Source organism: Cyrtonyx montezumae, unplaced genomic scaffold, assembly GCF_038088225.1.
Source record: "Cyrtonyx montezumae isolate F1298 unplaced genomic scaffold, pur_monq_1.0 scaffold_3, whole genome shotgun sequence".
Taxonomy (NCBI): domain Eukaryota; kingdom Metazoa; phylum Chordata; class Aves; order Galliformes; family Odontophoridae; genus Cyrtonyx; species Cyrtonyx montezumae.
The window spans coordinates 118,145,629-118,169,061 of NW_027072034.1; the positions used below are offsets into that span (position 1 = coordinate 118,145,629).

Here is a 23,433-nt window from a genome sequence, read left to right on the forward strand (position 1 = left end):
GAAGGCCTCTGCATAGTGAGTTTTATCTTCCCGGGGCCTTCAGTGAGGGGGATGCAGTTGCACACTCTTTCCTTCATGTTAGGGATTTTCTGGAGGGCGTGGGACAGCTAAAACTCACCAGAATTCAGACAGGAAGAAAACGTGATGTTATCTAGCACTGAAAACAGAAAATAGGATACTATTAGAACTATTACTACTAGTACTATTAGAAACATGTATTAGTGTGTACTATAACAAATGCTATTGCATATGCTTTCTTTATCATTAAATAATCAAAGTGAGATTCTGGGGTCTTTGATCCCATGATCACTTTTACTTTACCCTGATTATTTGCTTCTAGAATGGATAGCAACTAGGAGGACTCAAGTAAATCTGATTTTACCCGTTCACTTTTTTAAAAGTGATCACAAAATGTACATCTACAGCACAGAAGTGGGAGGAATAGTTAGGACAGGCTTAATCTTCAGTGATGGAAGTTAAATTCAGAACATTTGAAATTATCCTTGAGTAGTAAGGTTGTGTTGACATACAGTTAGCTCCTTCATCTTCTGGAAGTATTTGAACAAAACAGTTTGATTCAAGAGAGAATAGAAAGGCCAGAGGACAGGAAAGACAGTGTCAAGTATAGGAACAAATTTACCTTTCCATCAAAGAAAGATCAAGGTGAAAGACATGATCACATGTTGAATAGTTCAGTTGAGGACAATTTGAATCTGTTTCATTAAATGACCTGCATATCCCACAGATTCCCTTCATAAGAGAGCAGGGAGAGGACACTGAGACATGGCATACACAGTACATGCTCCTGCTGAGTGGAAAAGGAGGAGAAAGAAAAACTGACAGTAGAGATTAACCCCCAGTGAGGACTTTCACTATTGGAGGTTGTTTGCTCTTTGTTCAAGCAGTTGTATAAGAGGTACTTTCACAGGTATAGAAAAATAATACTACTGAGAGCATTTGTCCAAAATCTACTGAAATACTGTGATCCTTTTGGTCTGTAGAAATGTCAAGAACTTCATGACTGTAACTTATGAGATGACAGAAGACAAAAGGAAAATTGGTATTCAGAATACCCAGAAATGACATGTCGGTCTCTTCAGCTACCTTGTCAGTCTGTGTCTGGATCAATGTTTGGTATGCTTGAGTCAATATGTGTTTTTAGTAGAATTCCTTTGTTGTAGTAAAGAAGAGTTACTACAGGTGTCTGGAAGAAATTATTATGTGTTTCATAGGAAGGAGAGACAATCAGTAGAATATTAAAGGGCACATCAGATAACATATATGGAGCTAGTAAAGGCCAGGCATAAGACAGAGAGCAGGTGGAGAGGGCCTCCAAGAAGCAGCCAAACAAGGCTGTTTCATTCCCTCCTACTGCGTATGGACACTTGACTAGCTGTTTCATGAGGTCTTTGAAGTGGATTTGCCTGCTCCTCTTCCTTACCACAGAACCACAACAACACTAACCACATGCTGGTCCTCAAAGCCGATGTCTTTTAGAAGACAGCCCAAGAAAAATTCCTTTTTTAGGAGACAAAAATTAGAATGAGGAAGAGCCCGAATCGCTGGGCCACCAAAACCCTGCAGGACAGATCCTGTCCTCCTGCTTTGGTTTCATTCCTGCAACTATCTGGATTGTGATAAATGACAAACTCCTTTCTCCTCTTCCTAAAAAGAATTTTCCTTTCTACTCCTATGAGAGGAGATTATGTCAGCTCTGTGCTCTTCTGAGGAGCCCTGCAACCTGTCTGACATCACTTGATGTCTGCAGGACATACCTGTCACCCAGCCCAGCCCCATGCTCCAGAAGCTCTTCCCCTGGAGCTCAGGGTAGCTGCATGTCCCCTTCCTGCAGAGAATTCCACTCAACCTGGGCACAACCATCAGCAGCAGACAGAAAGACTGGCTTGCTCTCTTGTCTCCTTTGAAAGTTCCACAAAATAAGCTATGAGCAAATGAAGCAGATGCTATCCATCAAAATTTAATAAAAATACTGTTACATAAATAACATTAATATGCAGTTGCCTGTAACTTTCTGGGAACTGGAATTTGGAGCAGTACTTATCTGTATAGGTTAGTTGAGTTGAACTAATAAGATCTTAGAAAACAATTAGAAACCAATTGCTCTAATCATTCTTTCTTTTATACTGATGAAGTAGTTGTCAGAGTAGATCAGACCAAGAAGTACAGTTTATCAATGCAAGGCTTTGTGTGGCTATGTTCCTTAAAATAACATAGTAACTTAATACTGATGAGTTTTTGTTTGTCTGTTGCAAAGTTGTCTTTCTTGACTGACATAGCAGGAGGCAAAGAGAAGAAGAAAAGGAATATTTCTGTCTGAAAGGATCCTACATCCCCTTATAAGCACACAAATTGCCCCCAAACTGTTGTACATGGACACTTAATATTGTACCACACCAATCTTGTAAGTCTGCATCCCCTCTGTTCTTCAGTTCACTAGGTACTCTGCATTTCAGGAGGGGTTGGACACTTAATTTAACACACATTTTCCCTTCTTGATACAAACAGGCAGAATTGGGGATTTTCGCAGTTCTTAAGGGATGTGGCAACTTTACCCCTCTGAGCTTCTTGCAATGGATTTTACTATAGAAAGAAGAAGAAAGCCATCCAGTTGATTCAGATGGAGAGCCCTAAAATCCTCTTGGGAGATTCCAACTGTTTCCATCTTGCTCTTTTTAGTTATTTCAACTCTGATTAATGCCAAATACAAAAAAGAAGGAGAGGTGGCCATCTATCTTCTCCTGTGCTTCCAAACAAAGAGATGACTTAGCTATTTACTTATAACACCTTTCAACCCCCAAACTGATAACAGATCAAAAGTATTTAAGTTTTAGTGGGAAAGGATATGAATGGGTTTGGTGAAGCAAACTGACAACAAGTTTACTCTGACCTGTTCCTCATCAAAACCTTGCTTCAAAATGTTTTTTAAACAAGCAGATGCAGCTGGTGACCAAGGTTCAAATAACTGACATTACTAAGATGCAGCCAAGACTTCAACAAGCCTCGTGGTGACACTTCTGGACAAAGATTAGGCTTTGTTGTAAGCATAAAAGCTTGGAACACTCCTCATCATCTGTAGAATAATGCCACAACTAAAAACCATTAACAGTCCTGAATCCATTGGAGAGATAAGGAAAAAAAGACAGAGGTAGCTTCAAAGTCCAGGAAGGAATAAAGGATCCTTACTTTAAGAGTAAATATATATAAAGTAGCTGTAACATAAGGTTAAATCTGATTACATCCTTTTGCTACACTGAGCAAAACAAGCAGTAAATATTTCCACCGTGTTTTCATTTACCAAAGAAGAACAATTGCGAGCTGTTTTCTTGGCTTTTATTAAAATCAAACTAAAAAAAAATAGCTAAAGAATAAAAATTCCATTGTGTTTCTAAAAAATCAGACTTCTTTTAAGCATATTTTTACATTTTACATGCTTTAATTTCAGAGTTGCACCTGGTCCTAGCCTAGGGGCAGGAATAAAAGGATACAAGTCAAAACACAAAAACATAAGCTTCCATTATTTTGATGGGACAGTTAACAGCACAGGGAAGCTACACATGTTCACAATCTGTTTGAATAACTAAATAAATAGCAATTATTCTATTTACTCACTTTCAGTTTGCCTGAATTTTCATATTGTGCAAGAATAGAGAAATTGAACTGCAGCTTCCACTGGTATTTGCATCAAAACAGATATTACTAATTAGATCTTAAATATGAACAATGAGGCAAATACACTGTTCCATTAATGTTTAAAAAAAGTCAGTGTATCTTAAAAAAAAAAAAAAAAAGCAGAGTTAAAACTAATTTCCCCTCTGCTTTGCTGTCCTGGTGAGAAAGCAGTAAAAAAAGCAAAGTTTATATAAAGCTGTTTTAACCACAAGAGCTAGAATCATTCAGCTAATAAAAACATGATTTTCATATATATCAAAAACATGCTGACATTTGAAGAAATCTGTAAAGCTCTTTTTTATACAAGATAATAATAATATATTACTCTATATGCTGTTTACTTAGATAATGATTATAGCATAAGGAGAGGCAGCTTAATATCTGTATAAATAGTTTTACCTAAAGCTACCCCTTTTTTTCTGATGTTAATCTCCACTTTGACTAGCTCAAAGATTAATTTTATATCCTTTCCTTGAATTACAACTATTATAAACAAGAGGAACAGCCAACGTTGTTTTTTTTTCAGCAATGAGTCAGAAAAAAAAAAGTCAAAACCAAGAAAACTTTACTAAATATATGTTTTAGAAACCAAAATAAAATAAGTGAGATGATTTTCAGCAAAACATCTGTCTTATAGTGTACAAGCAGTCTGGGATTCTAAACAAATGAAAAAGAATAAAGCAAATGGAAAAAAAAAAAAAGGAGGAAAAGAAAGCAAAAGAGCTGATAAAGTTTCTGGCTACAATACAGGAGACATATCATTACCATATGATCTAATGTGGGTGTCAGCCTGGATTGTGTTCATTGAGAGAAACCTTATTTTTTAACTGTGCTATGGAATAGAAGCAGGAGGGTTTTCCACCAAGTGACAGTCACTGAGCTGAACTTACCCCCTCCTCCTTTCCACACCTGCAAAGCCTTTTGCCTGGGTTGAATATTTAGTTTAATTACATCTCAGCTTTAGGAGCTCCTGTTGCAAATCCCTGGATTAAAAGGTACGGTTTTCAGTAATTCTCCTGAACTATGCTGCACTAATAAAACTTCAGGCAACTCTATGGCAAGAAGTAGATGGATTTTAAGAGAAGCAAGAAAAAATCCTACTAAATGTTTAGCAATGTTAAATGGTGTATCCAGCACTTTTGTTTCTTGGGAACATGAGAAAGCATTCGTAAGGACTGTACACATTTTCTACTGTTTATTTGACTGTTCTGTCTCTTGTTTTGATTTGTATAAGCACTGCTATAGTCCTTTCTTTTTCTGTACCGTAAACTTTTGCAGCAGCATGTTCTCTGTTTGCAAGTCTGTGTTTAGAATCTATGATGTAGTGAGTATAAGAAAGTGCTGAGTCTGTGTATTTCTCGCTTAAACTGCACTCTGAGATATATTTTTTCCATTCAGATTTCTGTGTATTTATTACAAAGAAATTTATACTCTGACGAGTATAATTTTTATTTCAGAGAAAAAGATTTGTAGTAGATAGTTAAACAGGATCAGTGTATGCCTTTGTAATGTTAGAAAGCGCCGTGTTAAATTGTGCAAATGAGGAACTTATATTTAAAGAAGCTGCCTGTGAATGAAACGTTGGGAAAGAAAATTCCTGGATTTGAAACTCTTGTTAGCAGAGTTTTGATCTCTTTTTGATTCCCAACTGCTCTTTTTTCTATATGTAGACTTTCTTAAAAAAAAAGTCAAATGTAATGTGGGAGATTTTTTGGTAACTGCATGTATTTTTTAACTCATCTTTTGTGGCATTTTAAGGGGTTTCCGAGAGTGCAAGAAATATTATTTAAAAGATAAGGATAAGGCAAACTGACAAAAAGACCACCAGTACTGTGGTGACGTGAACTTATGAAGCATATTTCCAGGGCTATTTTGAATTGAAATGTGGCCAATTCTATGGTATAGTTTCCTCTGTTTGTGGAAAAGTCTTACTCACTGTAAACACATAATTAAAGCAAATTTAAACAGTTCTGTCTCCAGACATAAATATTGTGTCACAGGCTTTTAAGAATTCAGATATTTTTTCCTTCCCTATTTTTTTTTAATTGAAATGCAAACATTTCTAGTACAGTTTTGTATAATTTTATATCTAACCATTTCTGTCCATTTAAACGTGCAAACAACAGGAATATACGTGCCTACAGTAGGAAAACATATGAATGAAGCCAGGTATTCATGTATCTACTCTCATTTCTTGATTAATCTGTAGTTTGTATCTGCTGTTTTCTCTGCTGTGTGCTTGAATTAGATCCTTCATATCTTTTTGTTGTCATACAGTCCTCCTTTACATGCAACTTTTTTCTGAATTTGTTCTAGTTTTCACAAAACAAGGACCAAAGGAAAAGGTCTACTACAGGCATTAAATTAGATAAGTGAAAGTTATTAATATTAATAAGTGTGAAGGCGCTTCCAAAGTCCCCTCCTTTATTTATTTATTTTCCCCTTGGGAAAAGAGTGTTAGTAAGTTAACTCCAGGGGAAGATCCTGATTGTGCATTCTTGGGGGGGAGGGGGTATGGTGCTTCAGTAGTGACACTGGAAAATACGGAAGCAGGTTTAACTTCTTTGTTGTTGTTTTTAATTTATTAATGTGCAAAAAGAGATTTGAGGAAGCTTTTTGAAAAAAAATACTGATTTCCAGTGCCAGGAGTGGTGTCTAGCTTTCCTGGTGTTTATTGGGCATTTTGAAATGGGCATCTTTAAAAATGCTCTGTACTTGAGTAGTGTTTTATAGGTCATTTTCACAAGACAGCTTATTAAAATGAATGGTGATGATTTAGCAAGTTTGCTTTCCTGTTTCAAACAATTAATCAATTGCACTGTTATTTTACAATCTGTGATTATGCCAGGAGCTTGAATTAGGTTAAACCATGGGAAGAACTTACACCCTGTATTAATATCTCATTGCTGTGACACCCTTACTTGTCCATCAGTACTGCATGACAGGGCTGCATGCTAGGTGTGGAACATCCCTGCTCTTGGTGGGAGCTGAGACAGGAGGGTGCAGGAGGATGTCCCCACCCAGGATCACGCCTGTGCCAGCTGCAGGACCTGAGAATTGCATGGTGAGGGGCTGTGTGAACAGGACAGGTGAAAAGGCTGTAACTCTCCAGCTGATGTTGGGGTCTGCAACATCCCTCAGTGCATGCAGTGGGTAACATGGCTGTTTGTTCCCAGAACAGAAAATATTTCACAGATTAAGAAACCAAGTATGTTTCTTATAGTGATAAAAGAAACAATATTTTGCTCCATGTGAGCTCACTTGGAAGTCTTTGGGACATCTGAAGAACTTGGATGCCTGTCTTTCTGCTAGGTAGATGACAGAAATGTAAATTCTGATGTTAACACTTGCATAGTTGATAAGGTCACCTTCCCATGTTATCATGGCTGAGCCTCAGAATTTTCTGCAGAACTGCATTTTTGACACCTGAAGGTAAAAATTTGTAAAGGAAATTGAACCCAGGCACATTTACAGATTGTATCTGATTCCAGTCCTGTGATTTTTATTATTTATCTTTTTTTTTTCTACTAACCATTTCTGCTAGAGTACATGGATGTTGTTTTCTGGAAAGAGAGGCCTCAGTATGCAGCTGTCACCTAGCACCAACTGTCCATGTTAATCATCTAGTCCTACCTAGCATGTTTCAATGGAGTAAGGGAGTCACTCATTCTCCCCTCCTCCCTCTCAGTTTTTTAATGTCCATTAGTCAAACTGGAGCTGGGAAGTGCTATATGACACTCTTAACTGTTAGCTAATTTCTAGATAGAATAGAACCCAGTTAACATCAAGACAAGGCATCTTCGAAGTAAATTTCAATGATCTATTTATTGACTTGAAGAAGCAATTGGACATTTTTGCTCTCACTACAAAGAGCAATATCTGTATTCAGAATTATGCTATTCATTTTAAGAAAAGTCTCCTAAATAAAGAACAAGACTGCTTTCTTATCATTTGATTTCTCTAAGGCAAGTTTTTTGTTTTTAACTGTGGATTGTTTATATACCTATGAAAGGTTGCAAAACATAAGCTTTGTCATATAAATTAAATAGTAAAAGAAAGTTATTTTCAGAAAGTAGCTAATCTGTACAACCTTGATACAAAATCTGGAAATGGCTATTTTGGAATTTTTCCCTAATGCACAACATAGGTAGCACAATGTACAATGTCTTGAAATGCATTTAGGCCCAAGACCTGAGAACACTTACTTGAACTATTTTCCTTATTATTGTCAATGGCAATTCACACTTCTGTAAAGGTGCTCCTGTGCATGAAAATCTGCAGGATGAGGCCCTGAAGTACCATTTGAACATGTGCTGACAATAATGAAAGCAACAGTTCAAATGTCTATGCAGTACAAAGCAGAAGATTTTCAAAGTGCATTGTTATAAGGTAAAATCTCCTAGCCAGAAACTTGGAAAGAAAGCCAAGAATATCCAATGTAATGCAACACTGTATTCCTTTTTATTGTACTGTTTTAACTGGGAATTATGAGTAGCTTACTTTAAAATCTAAAGAGCTTTTTCTCTCTCTCCATCCCATCACTAGATCTTACTCTTTCTCAGTCTGCTTTAGGATATAATTTAAAACACACAGCAAACTGGCACTTTACAAAAAGATTTCTCTAACTATGAAATACTGCATTACAGTGAGTTTGGGAACCTCAGGTTCATCCTGAGGGAACAAACTCATTGCCATGGAACAAATGTTAATGAAATCAAATAGACTGTTCTGTTGGCAGAAAACATACACATGGAAAATGTGGCTTATTGTGTTGACTGTTTTGCATAACAAAGTTGACAGCGCTGCCTGCTCCTAATAAATATTACTCTAAATAGGCAAACAGATGTATCTAGAGTTGCCTTTAAACCATCTTGTGAAAAAAAACCAAAAACAACAACAAAGAAAACTATTGACAAGGAGTTAGCAGACTGATATCACATAACTGTCCTATTTTCACAGTTCAGTTTTCATTTATTGAAAGGAACAGTTATGCAACTTGTGGATATGCTGGACCTCCTTCAGCAGGAACTGTGCAGCTATGGAAAATTTCTATTTTTGCTTTAAGTCCTCTACTGTGGTTCCTAGGTTCTGCCTGGAGTTGATGAACTGAGCCATGAGGCTAGCTCCCCTCTTCATCCTACTGCTGCCAGTATGCTTGGCCACACCGTTCCACCAGAAGGGCCTCTTTGACTTTATGATGGAGGACGAAGGATCAGCTGATATGGCTCCAACAGATGATCCTGTCATATCTGGATTTGGGCCAGTGTGCCCCTTCCGCTGCCAGTGTCATCTTCGTGTCGTGCAGTGCTCTGACCTAGGTAAGCCCAGAAGTGTCTTTGTAGGTTTCAGTGTGAGGCTGTACAGTTGTGAACACAAAATATTTTTTACATTTTATGCATGTATATTTCATTTGCTCTCTGAAAAAAAACACAGATCTCTGTTGCAGGGAAAATGGCTTTTCAAGGTTGATTCTTCAAATGTGTATTAAATAAATTCAGTGAGGTTAGATGGGGATGGAAACATTTTAAAAGTTCTTAAATTGCACAGTCCAGACTCCAACACTCTTAATCATACTGTCAAGTACCTCAACATAGAAGTCATCCTATTTCCATAGGATTACATGAGCATGGAATAACCAACACTGAATCATGGAACAATCAACCTTGGAACCAGCTCTTTGAAGGAAAGAGCTTGGACACTCTCCAAAACAATGAACACATTTTGGAGCACCTTATTAAGTATCTTTCGTAGGCAATGTTCAAGCTGAAGCCATGAGAACCTTTCTCAGAAACTCCCCTTACACATGTACAAGGGCTTGTCTATACAGTAAGACCAGCAGAGCATGAAGCCATGCCTTCCCTTTCTGTATTCTGACTTTACCATGTGAAAGTCTCTAGTAATGAAGTTGACTCCAGCAAAACTGCTTTTAGTTTGTGCCAGTGTTATTCAGCAAGCATCTATTGTAGAAAATTAATGTTTGTTGGTTTTTGTTGTTGGGTTTTTTTCCTCGCAAGGAAAGTAGGCAGTTTATTTGGTGGACGACAAATTGTTTTTCTTATGATTTTATAGATTTTAATTTTAAAAAATATCTTCTCTCAGCTGTTTGAATGTATTTCTGGTGTTTCTATTTTACTAAGTTATTGCATTGTCTTTGACAATTACTGTAAGTCATGACACAACTCTACCAAATAGGACCTGGGTCTCATGGTGGGTGTTGTACAATTACTAAAATGAGGGGAAAACATTAGTTACATCCCTTGAAACTTTTGTGATTTTTTTAAAGTAAGCCACATAATTACGCAATAGATATGTTTGGCAGAGACCCACTGAACAAAGCAAGCCAAGTTGCACAAACTAGTACAGACTAACCTACTCATGCATTCACAAAGGTTTCACAGTAACAGTATTTTAACACTGTTTAGATGCTAGATACTAGCAAACATGGAGTGTGGAGTGGAGATGAGGTTGCTTAACATACAGGAGGATCTTAGGCTTTTATTGTTCATAGAATCATAGGAAGGTTTGAGTCAGAAGGGACATTTAGAGTTTGTCCAGACCAACTCCCCTGCAGTGTACAGGGACACCTACAGCTGATCAGGTTGCTCATAGTCTGGTCCAGCCTGGCCTTGAATGGCTCCAAGGACAAGCCACCTTTCTGGTCAACCTGTTGCAGTGCATCACTGAGCCTTATTGTAAAAAACTTTTCCAGTATTTCCAACCAAAATCTTTTCTGTTCTAGTTTGAAACCATTTCCCCTTTTCCTATCACAGCACACTCTGCTAAAGGGTCTGTCCTCTTCCCTCTTATAGCCACCCTTTAGATACTGAAAGGCTTCTATGGGTCTCCTCAGAACCTTCCCCAGGCTGAAGAGTCCCAGCTCTCTCAGCCTGTCCTCACAGGGAAGTGTTTCATCCCTTGCAACATTTTTGTGTCCCTCCTCTGGATGTACTCCAACAGCTCAACACCTCTCCTGTGCTGAGGACTCCACATCTGGATGCAGTACTCCAGGTGAAGTCTCACCAGCACAGAGTGGAGGGGCAGGATCACCTACGTTCACCTGCTGACCACTCTTCTTTTGATGCAACCCAGGATATGGTTGGCTTTCTAGGCGTTGAGGGCACATGTCCAACTTGCAATCCACCAGTACTCCCAAATCCTTTTTGGTAGGGCAGTGCTCTATCCTTTTGTCCCCCATCTTGCAATGATTGAGTGGATTGCTGTGACCCACATTCAAGACCTTGCACTTGAATTTGTTGAACTTCGTGAAATTCACCTGGGCCCAATACTCAAGCCTGTCCAGGTATCTCTGGATGCCATCCTGTCCTGTCAGGTGTGTTGACTGTACCACGTAGCTCAGTAACATCCACAAATTTGCCGAGGGTTCACTTGATCCCACTCGGTATCAGTGATGAAGGTATTAAAAAAGCATTGGTCCCAGCACTGACCCCTGAGGAACACCACTTGTCACAGATTTCCATCCAGACGTTGAGCCACTGGTCCCCATTCCCTGTGTTTAATCTTGCAAACAGTTCCTCATCAATTGCACAGTCTACCCATACAATCTGTACCTTACCAATTTAGAGAGAAGGATGTTGTGAGGATTGTATTAAAGTCCTTATTGAAGTCCAGATAGATTACATCAGCATCTCTTCCTTTGTCCATTAATGCAGTTATGACATCATAGAAGGCCACTAGGTTGGTCAGTCCTTGATCAAACCGTGTTGGTTGTCTCAGATCACCCCCCCCTCTTCCATATGCACTAGCATAGTTTTCAGGAAGATCTGCTGTATGATCTTCCTCAGCACAAAGATGAGGCTGAAAGGCCAGTAGTTTCCTGGATCATACTTTCTACCCTTCTTAAAAATGGATGTGCCATTGTCTTTCCTCCAGTCACTAGGGACTTCACCTGACTGCCATGACTTTTCAAATATCACTAAGAGTGGCTTGTCCACTGTATCAGCCAATTTCATCAGCACCCATACACTCACGGATGTTCAGATTCCCCAGGTGGTTGTAAACCTGACCTTCACTTACAGAAGGAGGGACATTGTTCCCTTTGTCCCCACCTTCCAACCCATCCACTCAAGGGGGCTGTGAAGAACAGTTGTCAGTGAAGACTGAGGCAAAAAACTGTTGAATACTTCAACTTTCTCCTTGTCTGTTTTTACCTGCATGCCTATATTGTCTGCTCGTGGGGTTGTGCTGTCTTGGGCTTTCCATTTCTGACTGTACACGTAAGCTTTTCTTATTCTTCCTTTTGCCCCTTGACAAGCCCAGTTCTAGTTAGGCCTTGACCTTCATGACCCCATCCCTACACAGTCTAACAGCATCCCTATACTTCTCCCAGCTTACCTGTCTATTCTTCCACTGCTTGTGCATTTTCTTCTTTCTCTCCAGTGATCTCTTGCCTTCCTTTCCTGACATCCTACATCTGGGGATAGAGAATTCTTATGCACTAAGGAAAGCTTCCTTCAAGATCTGCTAGCTCTGCTCAGCTCCCTTGGTCTTGACGACAAGTTTCCCATGGGGAGTACAGTTTCTAAGGGGACTGTAACTATTATACTGGATAACAGTTGGAATTTAAGATATTTTGGAACTTTTCCGCAGTCTGATTCAATTCTGCAGAACTGAATTCAGTTAAAAAGTAGAGTTATTAACACAGGAGCACTTCGTTTCTGTACTTGCTCCCACATTCATAGTTCCCCTTCACACTCATGATTTTCAAAAGATTGCACTACAATCCACTGCATGCAATTGCTTCTGGGTTAATAAAGTCCCATATTGTCAAGGAGATTTGGGAATAAAGTGATTAAAAGCCCTAGTTCTGTGTTTCCCAGATAATTTTGAGAGTGAAGATAAGAAATACATATTCAGTTTGGTTTAAGCCCACACAGTGCAGATACTGGAATAAGAAGACAGTGCTTTTGAAGCAGCTGGGCTGATAACATCCAGCCTCTGGGCACAGAGGAAGAGGGATCTCCCTGGGGTTCAAATACACAACAGAGAAAAGTAAGTAATATTTCCCTGGCAGAGCTCAGGGAAGTTATAACCATTCAGTTTTTCAGCCTTGGCATGAAGATTCATCCATCCCCACCACATGTGGTTACAACAGCCACTTCTGGGCCCAGCCCAAATGGGAGGCTCATCAGTATTCAGGCTGCCCCTGAGAGTAGGGACAGGACAACTGAGTATGCCTCTGCTCCACACTCTTCCAGCCTCAAATCCATTTTTGTGTGACTCAGTCTCTGTCTGAATCAGATTCACCCGTTTACTTTAGGAAAGCCAGGAGCTGGCTTTAAGAGCTAAAAATTTCTTTGTGAACAGTGAAGGTGCTGTCACAATGATCTAACATGCTTGCTGGCTGTGAGATGAAGACTGCTTGGGGAGCAGTGGTCAGGCTGGAGACATAACACTAGCAATGAGGGCTGCATCTCTCTGCAAACCACCACTCCTGGTCTGCCTTTGCCTGGAGCTTTAGGCATTTCCTTCCCAACCACATTATCTATCTCCCTCCCCTAAAATTGTCACATTTAATCATCTCATCCCATGGGTACTAATTGAAGAAAAGCTGCAGGCAATAACAAGGCTCCTCCCAAGGACATAGTAAGAACATACTGAATTTAATCCCTGTCCACAAAGAAAAACTGAAATCTGGATTCTGTCTTGCACTCAGTCTCTGGCTTGGAAGAACAGGCCCCTTGCAGCTGAGTGCAGAGGGCAGGTCAGAGCAAGGCATCTGGGAGACCTAACATGGGCCCTCTGTTCCTTTGCATGCCTCATTTTGTGCTCAAAGGGACATCTACTATTTTTAAACTCCTGCAGCATAAATAAGCTCACTATCTGACACAGACTTATGTGAAAAAAACAGCAAAACTATCACATCCAGGGTCCAGAGATCAGGTTTGCTTGTTTAATTGTAAAGTTTTTTTTGTCCATTTGCCACTTAATGAGGATTGGATGGCAGTATTAAAAAAAAATCTGAATTCTACAAAAACAGTGAAAAAAATGCCTGGTGGTCCAGTTACACTAGTGTCAGCTGAATTTTTTCATTCTTGTATTTTCAAACTTCAGTCAAATCTTCCTAAGCACATACCTCTGAATTAATTTATTTTGCCTCCAAGCCAAAAGCTGAACTAGCAGGAAGGAGAACATTGTCTTCTCACACCCTGAAGAATTCTCCCAGAGCTGCAGTTACTGACATATTGAGAACAGGACCCAGTGTGCCTACCTCATATGAGATTAATTACCTTTGTGTAATAGGCTCAAGGATCTCTGTGATATTTTAATGAAAGTGCTGCCTTTTTCTGAATTTCCCTCCTGTTGTGAAAAGGAAGTCATAGGCTCACTTTTTAATCATGCTTCTGTGAAGACATTACTATGACGTAGCTGGATTTTCCATAGGGGTTACTGCCTTATTAACATGTACTCCAACGTAGCCACTACAGCTGGTCAGATGAAGCTTGCCGTGCTGAAAAATAATACATTTAGAGAAGACATTGCTGTTAGGCAAATATGTCTCATGAAAGCCCTAGCAAGGCTTAACAGATCAGTTTAAGTCTCAGCTTCTCAGAGAGTGTCTCAAGCAAAGGTTGCTCTCAGAGGGCCCTATTAGGCATGAGGACACGTGTAATTACTCAGCCTTGTGGCAGATGAAGAATGCTCCCTAAGCATGTTCAGTGATGGTAGGCAGAACTTTACTTCACCTTCAGATGCGTCTAACAGCCCCTTAGGAAGTGATTACTATAAGCTTTCTGCAGGATGCAGTAACATCACCTCCCTTAGAGACTTCATGGCGATTAGGGTTCCTCCAGCTTTCTTGCTGTGAGCATTCATTCAGGCTTTGTGGTCTCCAAAAGGTGCAGGAGAAATGAATGTCAGTAATTAAAGTTGAAGCAGCATTATATCTTAAATGGGATCTGTACTCACTGCTCAGAAAGGCAAGTTTTCTCCAGCGGTAAAGTAGGGTGTATTAAGGCTCAGCATGGGTGCTGGATTGCATATTTGAAGAGCACTTTGAGATCAGCGGGAGAAAAGCTCACAGATGTGTAAAGCATTATTCCAGGGATGCAGTAACATGAGTCAGTTTATCTGAATACATAAAATGCCTACATTGTATTAAATGATGGCTCTTCAGCACTTCAACCATGGTAACATGTCAACAGCTAATTTATTTGTTGACAGAAGGCAGTTTATCTCCTCATATAAAATATTCCAGAAGCACCTGAACACCAATTTTCTAAGCTTTATGTGATTTTCACATCTCTCTTGGGAACCTCATCTCTTCTTTTTTAAGGAAATTAACTCATTTGGGACATACTTCGCTTTGGACTTCCACGGTCAACACAAAATATTTTTTTAATAAAATAATACCTTATTGCTGATCAGTCTCAGTCATTTTATGAGTACCAGAAAACAGATAGGGTTACTCCCTGCTATTATTTGAATCTTTACCATCCTTTCAAAAACATCATTTTTAAAGATAAATGTTTAATTCAAAATCCAGTGGGTTTCTAAAAGTACAATAAGAAAAAGCACAAATCCTTAAATGACAAGATATTAAGAAATACACTTTTATTTTAAAAGCTTTTGTTAAATGAAACTTTAGGTTATATTATTCCATGTTTCACTTTTTTTCTAACAGTAAGGGCTAGAGATGTATTCCTTTTCTGTTTAATAGATGCTGAAACATAGGAAATCCCCTGAATACATATCCAACAAGAAATGTGATTGATAAAAATGATACTGTGAAATCTAGGAAAATATATTGCTACTTATACAAATAGTAGCCTCTATGTAGTAATATAATGGCCTTAAAACAGACTAAATGCCTTTCTGGACATTGTTTAGCAAAACAATCCTTATGCTGTCTTCACATAAAAGTCATTAAGCTTACAATAATTATTATCAACAATAACTGTACTAAAAGTAATTATAATTTTATAAGATAATTTGGTGAATTGTTAGACTGAGACATATTGGAGATCAGAGAGTAGGACCTATATGAAGTATTACAGATACAATATAGAAGTGTTTTCAGGTAATGTTTGTCACCTAAGAGTCATCTGATCACCTTTTACAACCATAGGGCCTAAGGTGGACAACAGTGACTGAAAGGAGAAATAATTTCCTAAAAATTTGACTGCCATTACAAGGCCTCAATGGTCACTTGAGGCTATAAAACTAACTTTCAAACTAATGAAGATATGTGTGATAGAATTAAAGACTGAAGAAGTCAACACAGGTTAACAGCATTATATTTTCAATAAATCTGCTATAGATTATTAAATTTGTAGTACATATTCTGTTTATATATGATTATTTATATTCCTTGGAAGTTAAAGAAAGAACAAAAGAAAGCTCTATTCTCACTAAATCATGAAAAACTATTAAGAGATATTTTCTAATTATTTTGTTCTTAACTTAATAGTTTTTCATGATTTTTCAAGAAAAAAAAAATTTCAAGAAAAAAAAAATCCTGGCTAGATTTAGGATTCTCTATATTTATAAACTGTGATCAAGGTTTTCCTCTGCAAGAGCAATAGGCAAGCCTTGTTGCACTTTCACTAATTTTACAGCCTGAATTGCAGATGTTCCAGTTCCAGTTGACAGATGTGATTCTGAGTGAAAGTTAGTCCACCCTAATTATATACTTTATTTTTTCTTTGCCTGCTCCGAGGTAACAGTTACCACCCATCTGTGCTTTTCGGTTTGTTTGCTCAGTTGGCTGTTGTTTTGGTGAGGGTTTTTTTTTGGATGGTTTTATGTTTGTTTGCTTGTTTTAGACTGAGGAACACCATTTTAAAAAGCCTAGTAGAGAGAATGGTAATCTTGAGTGCCAAATACAAGTGATATGAGAAGTGACTGTTTTCTGGGTCAGAATATGACAAGGTCTGGCTTCTAAAATATCCCATTGTACAAATAAATAACTAATAGATGGATAATAAAAAATGAGTCAATTCTTACGACAATACAGAACATAGCAGGTGATTAAATAACTTGGAACATATTTAACAATCTACTAACATCTACTAATACAGTTGAAATCTACTGTGTGTGTAGTAGGTTCTTAACATCTCTATAAGCTGTAGTGTTTGGTAATTTGTGTAACTGTTTAGGAACTATTTAAATGTTCAAGACATGAAGTCTGTGCTGTTCACCTGCTAAGGACTCTCTGCCATGTCCTAGGAAGAGCTAAGGGCTCCAGAGGTTCCTTCCTGATATTCACTCTGCAAATAGGAATGTGACCTAGGAGTTTGTGTCCTACATGAAGCCACCAATGATAATTCTGCCATTCTCAGGAAAGCCACTTTTACAAAGCCCAATTACTGTGGTATTTAAAAATGTTTCTACTTCTCAACAAAAGCCTTCATAACACTTCTTTCTAACCAAGTTTGGGCATTTCTAACCCTTCCTTATTGACTTTGGACTCACTGGTCTGTGTTTTACTTTATCCATATCCTGGATCTATCATGTGGCTAGAGGAATAAAAGTTGTTCTTTCTTTTTTTTTTAATGATTTATCTTTTCTTAAAATTCAAGTCTAAAAGTATATGCTTTCTAATCATATGCTTTCTATCATATATTCTTTGGAAACTTATTTCTCCTGTTTTTTATGTTTGTCCTGACAAACAGTATTAGCAAATGTTAGAATTCAAGTTCTGTCCAGCTGTATTATATTTTAGGGTTTATTCATGCAGGGCATTGTTGTCCTTTACACTAGGAAAAGAAAACAGATAGATGGAGTGGAAATTTCTCAATGGCTTCTCAGTGAGGTAAGAGATGGAAACAGTGAACACAGAGACTTTTAAGACTAAAGACCATACTTGCAAGTAGTGTTGATGAGGGGAAGTTTGTGTGTTTTGGTGCTTTTGTATGTGTGTGCATGTGGGGCATCTTGTGGGTTTTTTTGTTTGTTTGTTTGTTTTTTGGTGTAGTATTTTTCAATTTATGGGACTTACAGTGTTCAGCAGGTCTGTATTCTGTTGTCAACAGGGCTATATTTGCTATGAAGGCAAAACTTCTGACTTATGCATTCTATAAATAATGAAAAAGGTGAAAAACTATAGTTAATACTCCTTGTGAACTCACTTTACATGCTTTTAAGTGAGGGCACCCAGGAGGGCATCCTCTACCAGCCTTCTGTTCATTTCCTGGAAATTTGACTGGGGAACCTTGAATTGCTAAAAAAGAGCTGTTAAGGGAAAGATGCTTGCAGTTCTTATTTCACTATGAAAAATAATGCAGTAAGTATGCAGTGCAGTGCAAAACAGAAACCACTTCTGCCCGCCTCATTTCTTGTCAGCTTTAGGTATTTAATGGCAAGATGAATGGGCAGGTCATGTATATAAATGCTACATCATTTAAGATATGCATATGTAAATGACTTTGCAGTCTGGTTCTGTAATATATTATCATCACAATAGAAATGTGCAAGAGGTCATCCTAGAACCAGCTTCTTCATTGTTTGCATCATCTAACATGTGAAAGACTAGGATGACCTCAGTTTTTGTGCTAGAGAAATTTCACTTTGGACACAGCTAATCACAGAGTCAGGAAGTTCATCTTCCAATACATGTTTTTCCCTCTACCACTCCAGCGAGAACCTGACTCTCAGTGAATTCCTATTTTAGGTTAATGCAGAAGAATTGTGTTTGAACTAGTGCAACATCCACTCTCTCAAAAAACCGTTTACCGAATATCTTTGTATAAGATGCATATGAACAAAGACATAAATGAATTAGCAAACAGAGCCGTGATGCAGTTTATTTCCCTAAGCTCAATTAGAATTCACATACCTTGAAACTGAGGAGATCATACTAATTCTTTACCACTGGGAAGTAAGAATGGGAAAGATAAGGGAACAGATCTAACTGTGACTGTATAGTGGTATCAGGTCGTAATAAAACTAGGGCTATGCAATGGCCATGTGGTCAGAGAAGGAATGTATAAGTGTACTGGAAAATAGAAGAGATCTCCCCAAACCGTTCTTTATTGGCGTCTCTTAGTGCTAATTCTGGTAAATTCCAAAGCAAAGATTTAGAGTGGTATCTTTAGTTTAGTATCTGTTGCCTGCTGCTTGAACCATGAATCAGGAAAACATCCTTAATCCAAAGGATCATTAAAAATTTAGTGTTAGATAGTGTTCACCTTTCCCAGTCATTGAAATGATCCCTTCTGAGTACTCTAAATATGTGTAAGAAATACATATTTCACCTCAATGCATGAGTAGTCATGGATAGTGCATCTGCACTGCATCCACAGTGATTAAAGTCACAGTGCATAACATGCTGGCAGATTGCACGAATCACACAGGCCTGTTGCTGTTCTCTGATGGGATGTTTTATGTCAGTAACCATGACAGTAATGTAATGCTGGCAATTCTTGCAGTTACTTCAGAAATCTCACTATATTTTATTGTTTTACATAATGCCTTCATCCCTGAAGGCTCATGATTTTTTTCAAAATAATTTTCTGCCTCTATAAAATAAATCTCTGCTTCTTGATAAAGCATACATCTTCCAGACCTTTGAAATGAACAGTCAGTTAGAAAGAACACAGAAAAGGAATTTGCTCAATTTTAAGTTTTAAGGATACATTATTACTTCTCGGTATTAGTGTTCAGAGCCAGGAGACTGAATCTATCTGTACCAGAAATGTGACTAACGCTGAAAAATAATTTATAACATCTGTGGCTTGCAATATCCTTTATACTCTGAAATATGTGTTCACTACACAGAGTGGGTGGAAATGGAAGTGAGCAGATAAACTATGCACTCATTTTAATTTTTTTTCTGTGGCTTTTTCTGTTACTAGTACTATCATCATAGATAATTGAGCAGTTGATCACAATGTGTGACTTTATTACTTTTATTCTGGTTTTCGTCAATCTGTTCTGGGAAACAATGTTGTAAATTGTGATTCAGTGATTTTGTGAAATATCTGTGGGGAAAAGAACACAGTGTAGTGGTATATCTGTAGATCTACTTTTGTGAGAGGCCTTCTCAGCAGGAGATGGATTTCATTTTCTCATTCTTTCATAAAGGAAGGGTCAGAAGTATACAAAAATAATCTGTAAAGAAAATAAGCTTAAAATGGATATTAATGGATCAAGAACTGAAAACAGGAAAAACATCAGAAAATAGTTGTAAGTCCCCTTTAAGAAGATGAATTTTAAGTTTCAAGTATTCCAGCAGACCCTCTGTTTTAGAATAATCACGCAAGAAAAATCGTTCTCCATTTTTTCAGATTTTTTTCTAACTGATAAAGTACTCATTAGTAGTGATGATTTCATAGAGAATGAGGAAGACGGAGAAGAGACTTTAATTTTGAAAGTGGGAGAGAGAAGGAGGTTGTGGATACTTCTCTGCAAAGAAAGACAATTGTTTCTTACTATTTTGGCTGGTAGGATGCAAATTATGAAATTAATCCTATTTTTCAAATCCTACACAATAGAGAACACACTTCCAGTAAATACTCAAGTACACAGCCTGGGAAAACTTCCATGAACTCTTCTGAGTCCTGTGATTTTCCACGGCTAAGACTGCTGAACCCATAAGCTTGCCATTCACCCCCGGCATCCCACAGTCCACACAGGGCACCCCCAAGGGCATTCACCTCTGGGAGGGAGGGAGGCAAGGAAGGAGGGCTGCTGCCCACTGTGGGATGAGGCAGAGTCTGGCTTGGAGCAGGGAGAACGCACAGCAGAGGAAGTACAGGCAGCTGCTGGAGAGGCCTCCTCTGCTGGGAGAGCAGCCACTGATGACTGCGGCTGGGAATTACACGTAGCTCAGGCCAAATTCCTCAGCTGGCAGCAGCTGTTAGTGGAAACTGAAGGAGACTTGAAAAGAGCCCCATTTTATGGCCCCTATGATAATAATCGTGAGTGTTGGGATGTAATAACATATGTATCTGAGCTGCAGAGTTCAGATCTCCCTCTGCCTTTTGACCCCTACTCCCAACTGGGGAAAAGAAGGATTTTCCAGTGGAATAAGACCCATCCTCAGTTGTTGTAAAATGGATAGGAGAACATGATAAAAAAAAAAAAGTAGAAGAAAAAAATAGCAAACTGCTGCACTAAGTAGTTTGCAGTTGGCATAGTTCACTTTTGGTTATTTTGACTACGTGGTCTCAAGTGCCTCAAAGACACAGTTCCCAAGGAAGCGTCCTCATCTCTGGACTACAGACTCAGACTCCCATTTGCTTCATTTCTCTCACTAGCCTCATAAATCTTGCATTCCTTTTCTGCAGAGCTGTATGGCTTCAGCAGGAACATGGCTCCATGCCAAGCTGCAGACTCTCACTTCTGAGAAACTGAAGGAGCAAACTGAATCCCCTTCATAGCCAGTGAGGTTCAAAAAACCACCCCTGTCATTTGGGGGGGTTAAACAATTCCACAACTGCTTGACCACAGCTCCTGCAGCTGAGATGATAATTCCCTGTGCTGCAGAAGTAATGAAGTTAGCCTTGTATACCCAAATCCCTAATCTCCCTTAGTCCTCACAATATTCCCAAATCCTTGCTACATCTCCTACACCTGCTTGGCCAGCTAAATGGCAGCATATGTGAGTTGGGCTGGTGTATCACTATGCTGGAGATGCCTGTCCACTGCCTGCTGCTCTCTCAGGGACTCAGTAAAGGCTGAATTATACCAGCCTTAGCCTCACTGTGTCATTAGCTTGGCCCATTTCTGCTTAGTTTCTGGTCTCATCAAATCTGCAGGCCCATGGGACTTCTGTCTTCTCCAGGTGGTGATGCACAAACAAACAGGGAGACATTACAATTGCATAAATCCATTTTACTTAAGAAACCGTAACAAAACACTACTCATCAGAAAGAAAGGATCTCATAGAGACAAACCTGATTTCTCCATCCTCTCACTACGGATGATTTCCTGGACCTGAGAACTTCCCTCAACTGAACATCTTTTATGTGGCTGTAGATGAGCCTCTCTTTCATTATACTGCTGAAAGTGAGTGTGAGTCCTTGTTGTCCGTGTGATAGAAATCTGCTGATCATCCAACTCCACTAGATATTCCTCTGACACATTTGATTGTATTAGTTATTCCAAATGTCTGCGCTGCAGTGAATAGAGTTAAGAGTAAGTTTGGAAAGCTTCTTTCAGGGAAAATAAAAGTGCAGCTGATTCTAGCAAAAGGAAGTATTTCAAGCTTTTTTACACACTTTTTTTCTTTTTATTGTCCTATGACATATACTGCACTGTAAGTAGTATCATATAGATATGATATACATATATATATAATAGGCATGTATACTGATGAGAATCACCGAGTGCTTATAGGTCAAAAAGGTATAACTGAAGAAAAAATCTGCTTATTGAAATCTGCAGTGCATGATACTGATTTGGTCCAATTTGTAGTTGATAGTTGGAATTAATAGTTTTTTAGCTCTGTGAGGAAAACATGTTTTTTCCTGAAGAACTATTTTAATGCGAATGGCAATAGTTGAATGACTAAAGAAACACAAATATTAAGACCCATATGTTTTGAAAAACTTTAGTCTCTTGACTTCATCATAAGCAAGCATTTTGGAAGGGCGGGGTTATATCATTTTTGCTTATTGGTGAATTTTTAAAATGCAGTTATAAGCTTAAACAATAACTGATTCACTTTTATTCAATGAAAATAAAGTCATAAGTATAGCAGTTTAACAGATAGTAGGAGGGGCAGAAAAATCTAAATCTTTAGGCAGTTTTAAATTAATCTTAGGATCCATAGACCTGAAACATTTCCAGATTACCAAGCTATACAGTAGTGATTATTTGCATAAAATGTCAGACTGCTATGAAGGTTTGTCATGTAGCTTTTAAGGAAGCAAGCTTAAATATATGTATTAAAAAAGTAAAACTAAAAGCTGGAATACTTGTGTGAACTGTTTTTCAAATAATTCAGGAAATGACTCAGTTGGCATTTTCCTGCACCAGATCCCTTTTAGTTGGTACTGTTTAATCACTGGAAGGCATTTGTAGGTGGACGTACATTCACACAAAAACAGGTTCTCAGAAGTATATGGACATAATGTGTGTTTCTCAGAAATAAGTAGTAAGTGCAGCCCACAGTTAACTTCTAAACTCCTCTGTCTTCCATCCAGAAGAATCCAAAAAATCTCCTGGGCAAAGGTAATTCTACGTGTAACTCCTACACGTGCCTATCTGGAGATATATCTGTCTCTGTAGAGACTTGAAAGCTCATGTGGAAGTGACAATTGCCAAAACACTTGGATTCAGTCCAAAAGTCAAACATAATTTAATCTGAATTATTTAGCTGCTGATTTTATAAGGTGGTGTCCAGATCCACGTATTTACAAACTTCTATTTTACCGGTGAGCTCCATTTTATGTGGCTATCACGTAGGGGATGTACCATACTGCTTAAAGCTAATGCAATATCTCTATGGCACCTGGGATCCATCCTCTATTCCTCCACACAATGCATGATGCTGTGCTCTCCACTTATTCAAATCTCAGAAAAGGCAAGCTAAAACCAAATGTCACATCTACATGTATTCTGAAGCATTTTTGAAAATGGTTTCAGTAAATAAATAACAGAGTATGCATATGAAGTAAAAAAACAAGTTTATATTTTAAAAGATGGAAGCTATATTCTTTGTATGTGGAGCTACATACATCCTAATTTTTAATATAAGATAGGACAATTTAAAAAAATCACTTTTCACCAAAGGTTATCTGATTATAGCTATTTTATTGTTACAATACAAAACATGGTTTA

General features: G+C 38.2%; 1 protein-coding gene across 1 annotated transcript in view; it reads left to right on the top strand.

Moving 5' to 3' along the window:
- The first annotated feature begins 4,511 nt into the window (after positions 1–4,511).
- The window catches only part of DCN (decorin), a 40,425-nt gene continuing 21,503 nt past the window's right edge, over positions 4,512–23,433 (top strand). Inside the window, exons 1-2 of the mRNA XM_065743156.1 lie at positions 4,512–4,685; positions 8,776–9,008. Coding sequence (XP_065599228.1) covers positions 8,804–9,008 — 205 coding nt within the window. The 5' untranslated portion in view covers positions 4,512–4,685; positions 8,776–8,803. The remainder of the gene's footprint in view (positions 4,686–8,775; positions 9,009–23,433) is intronic.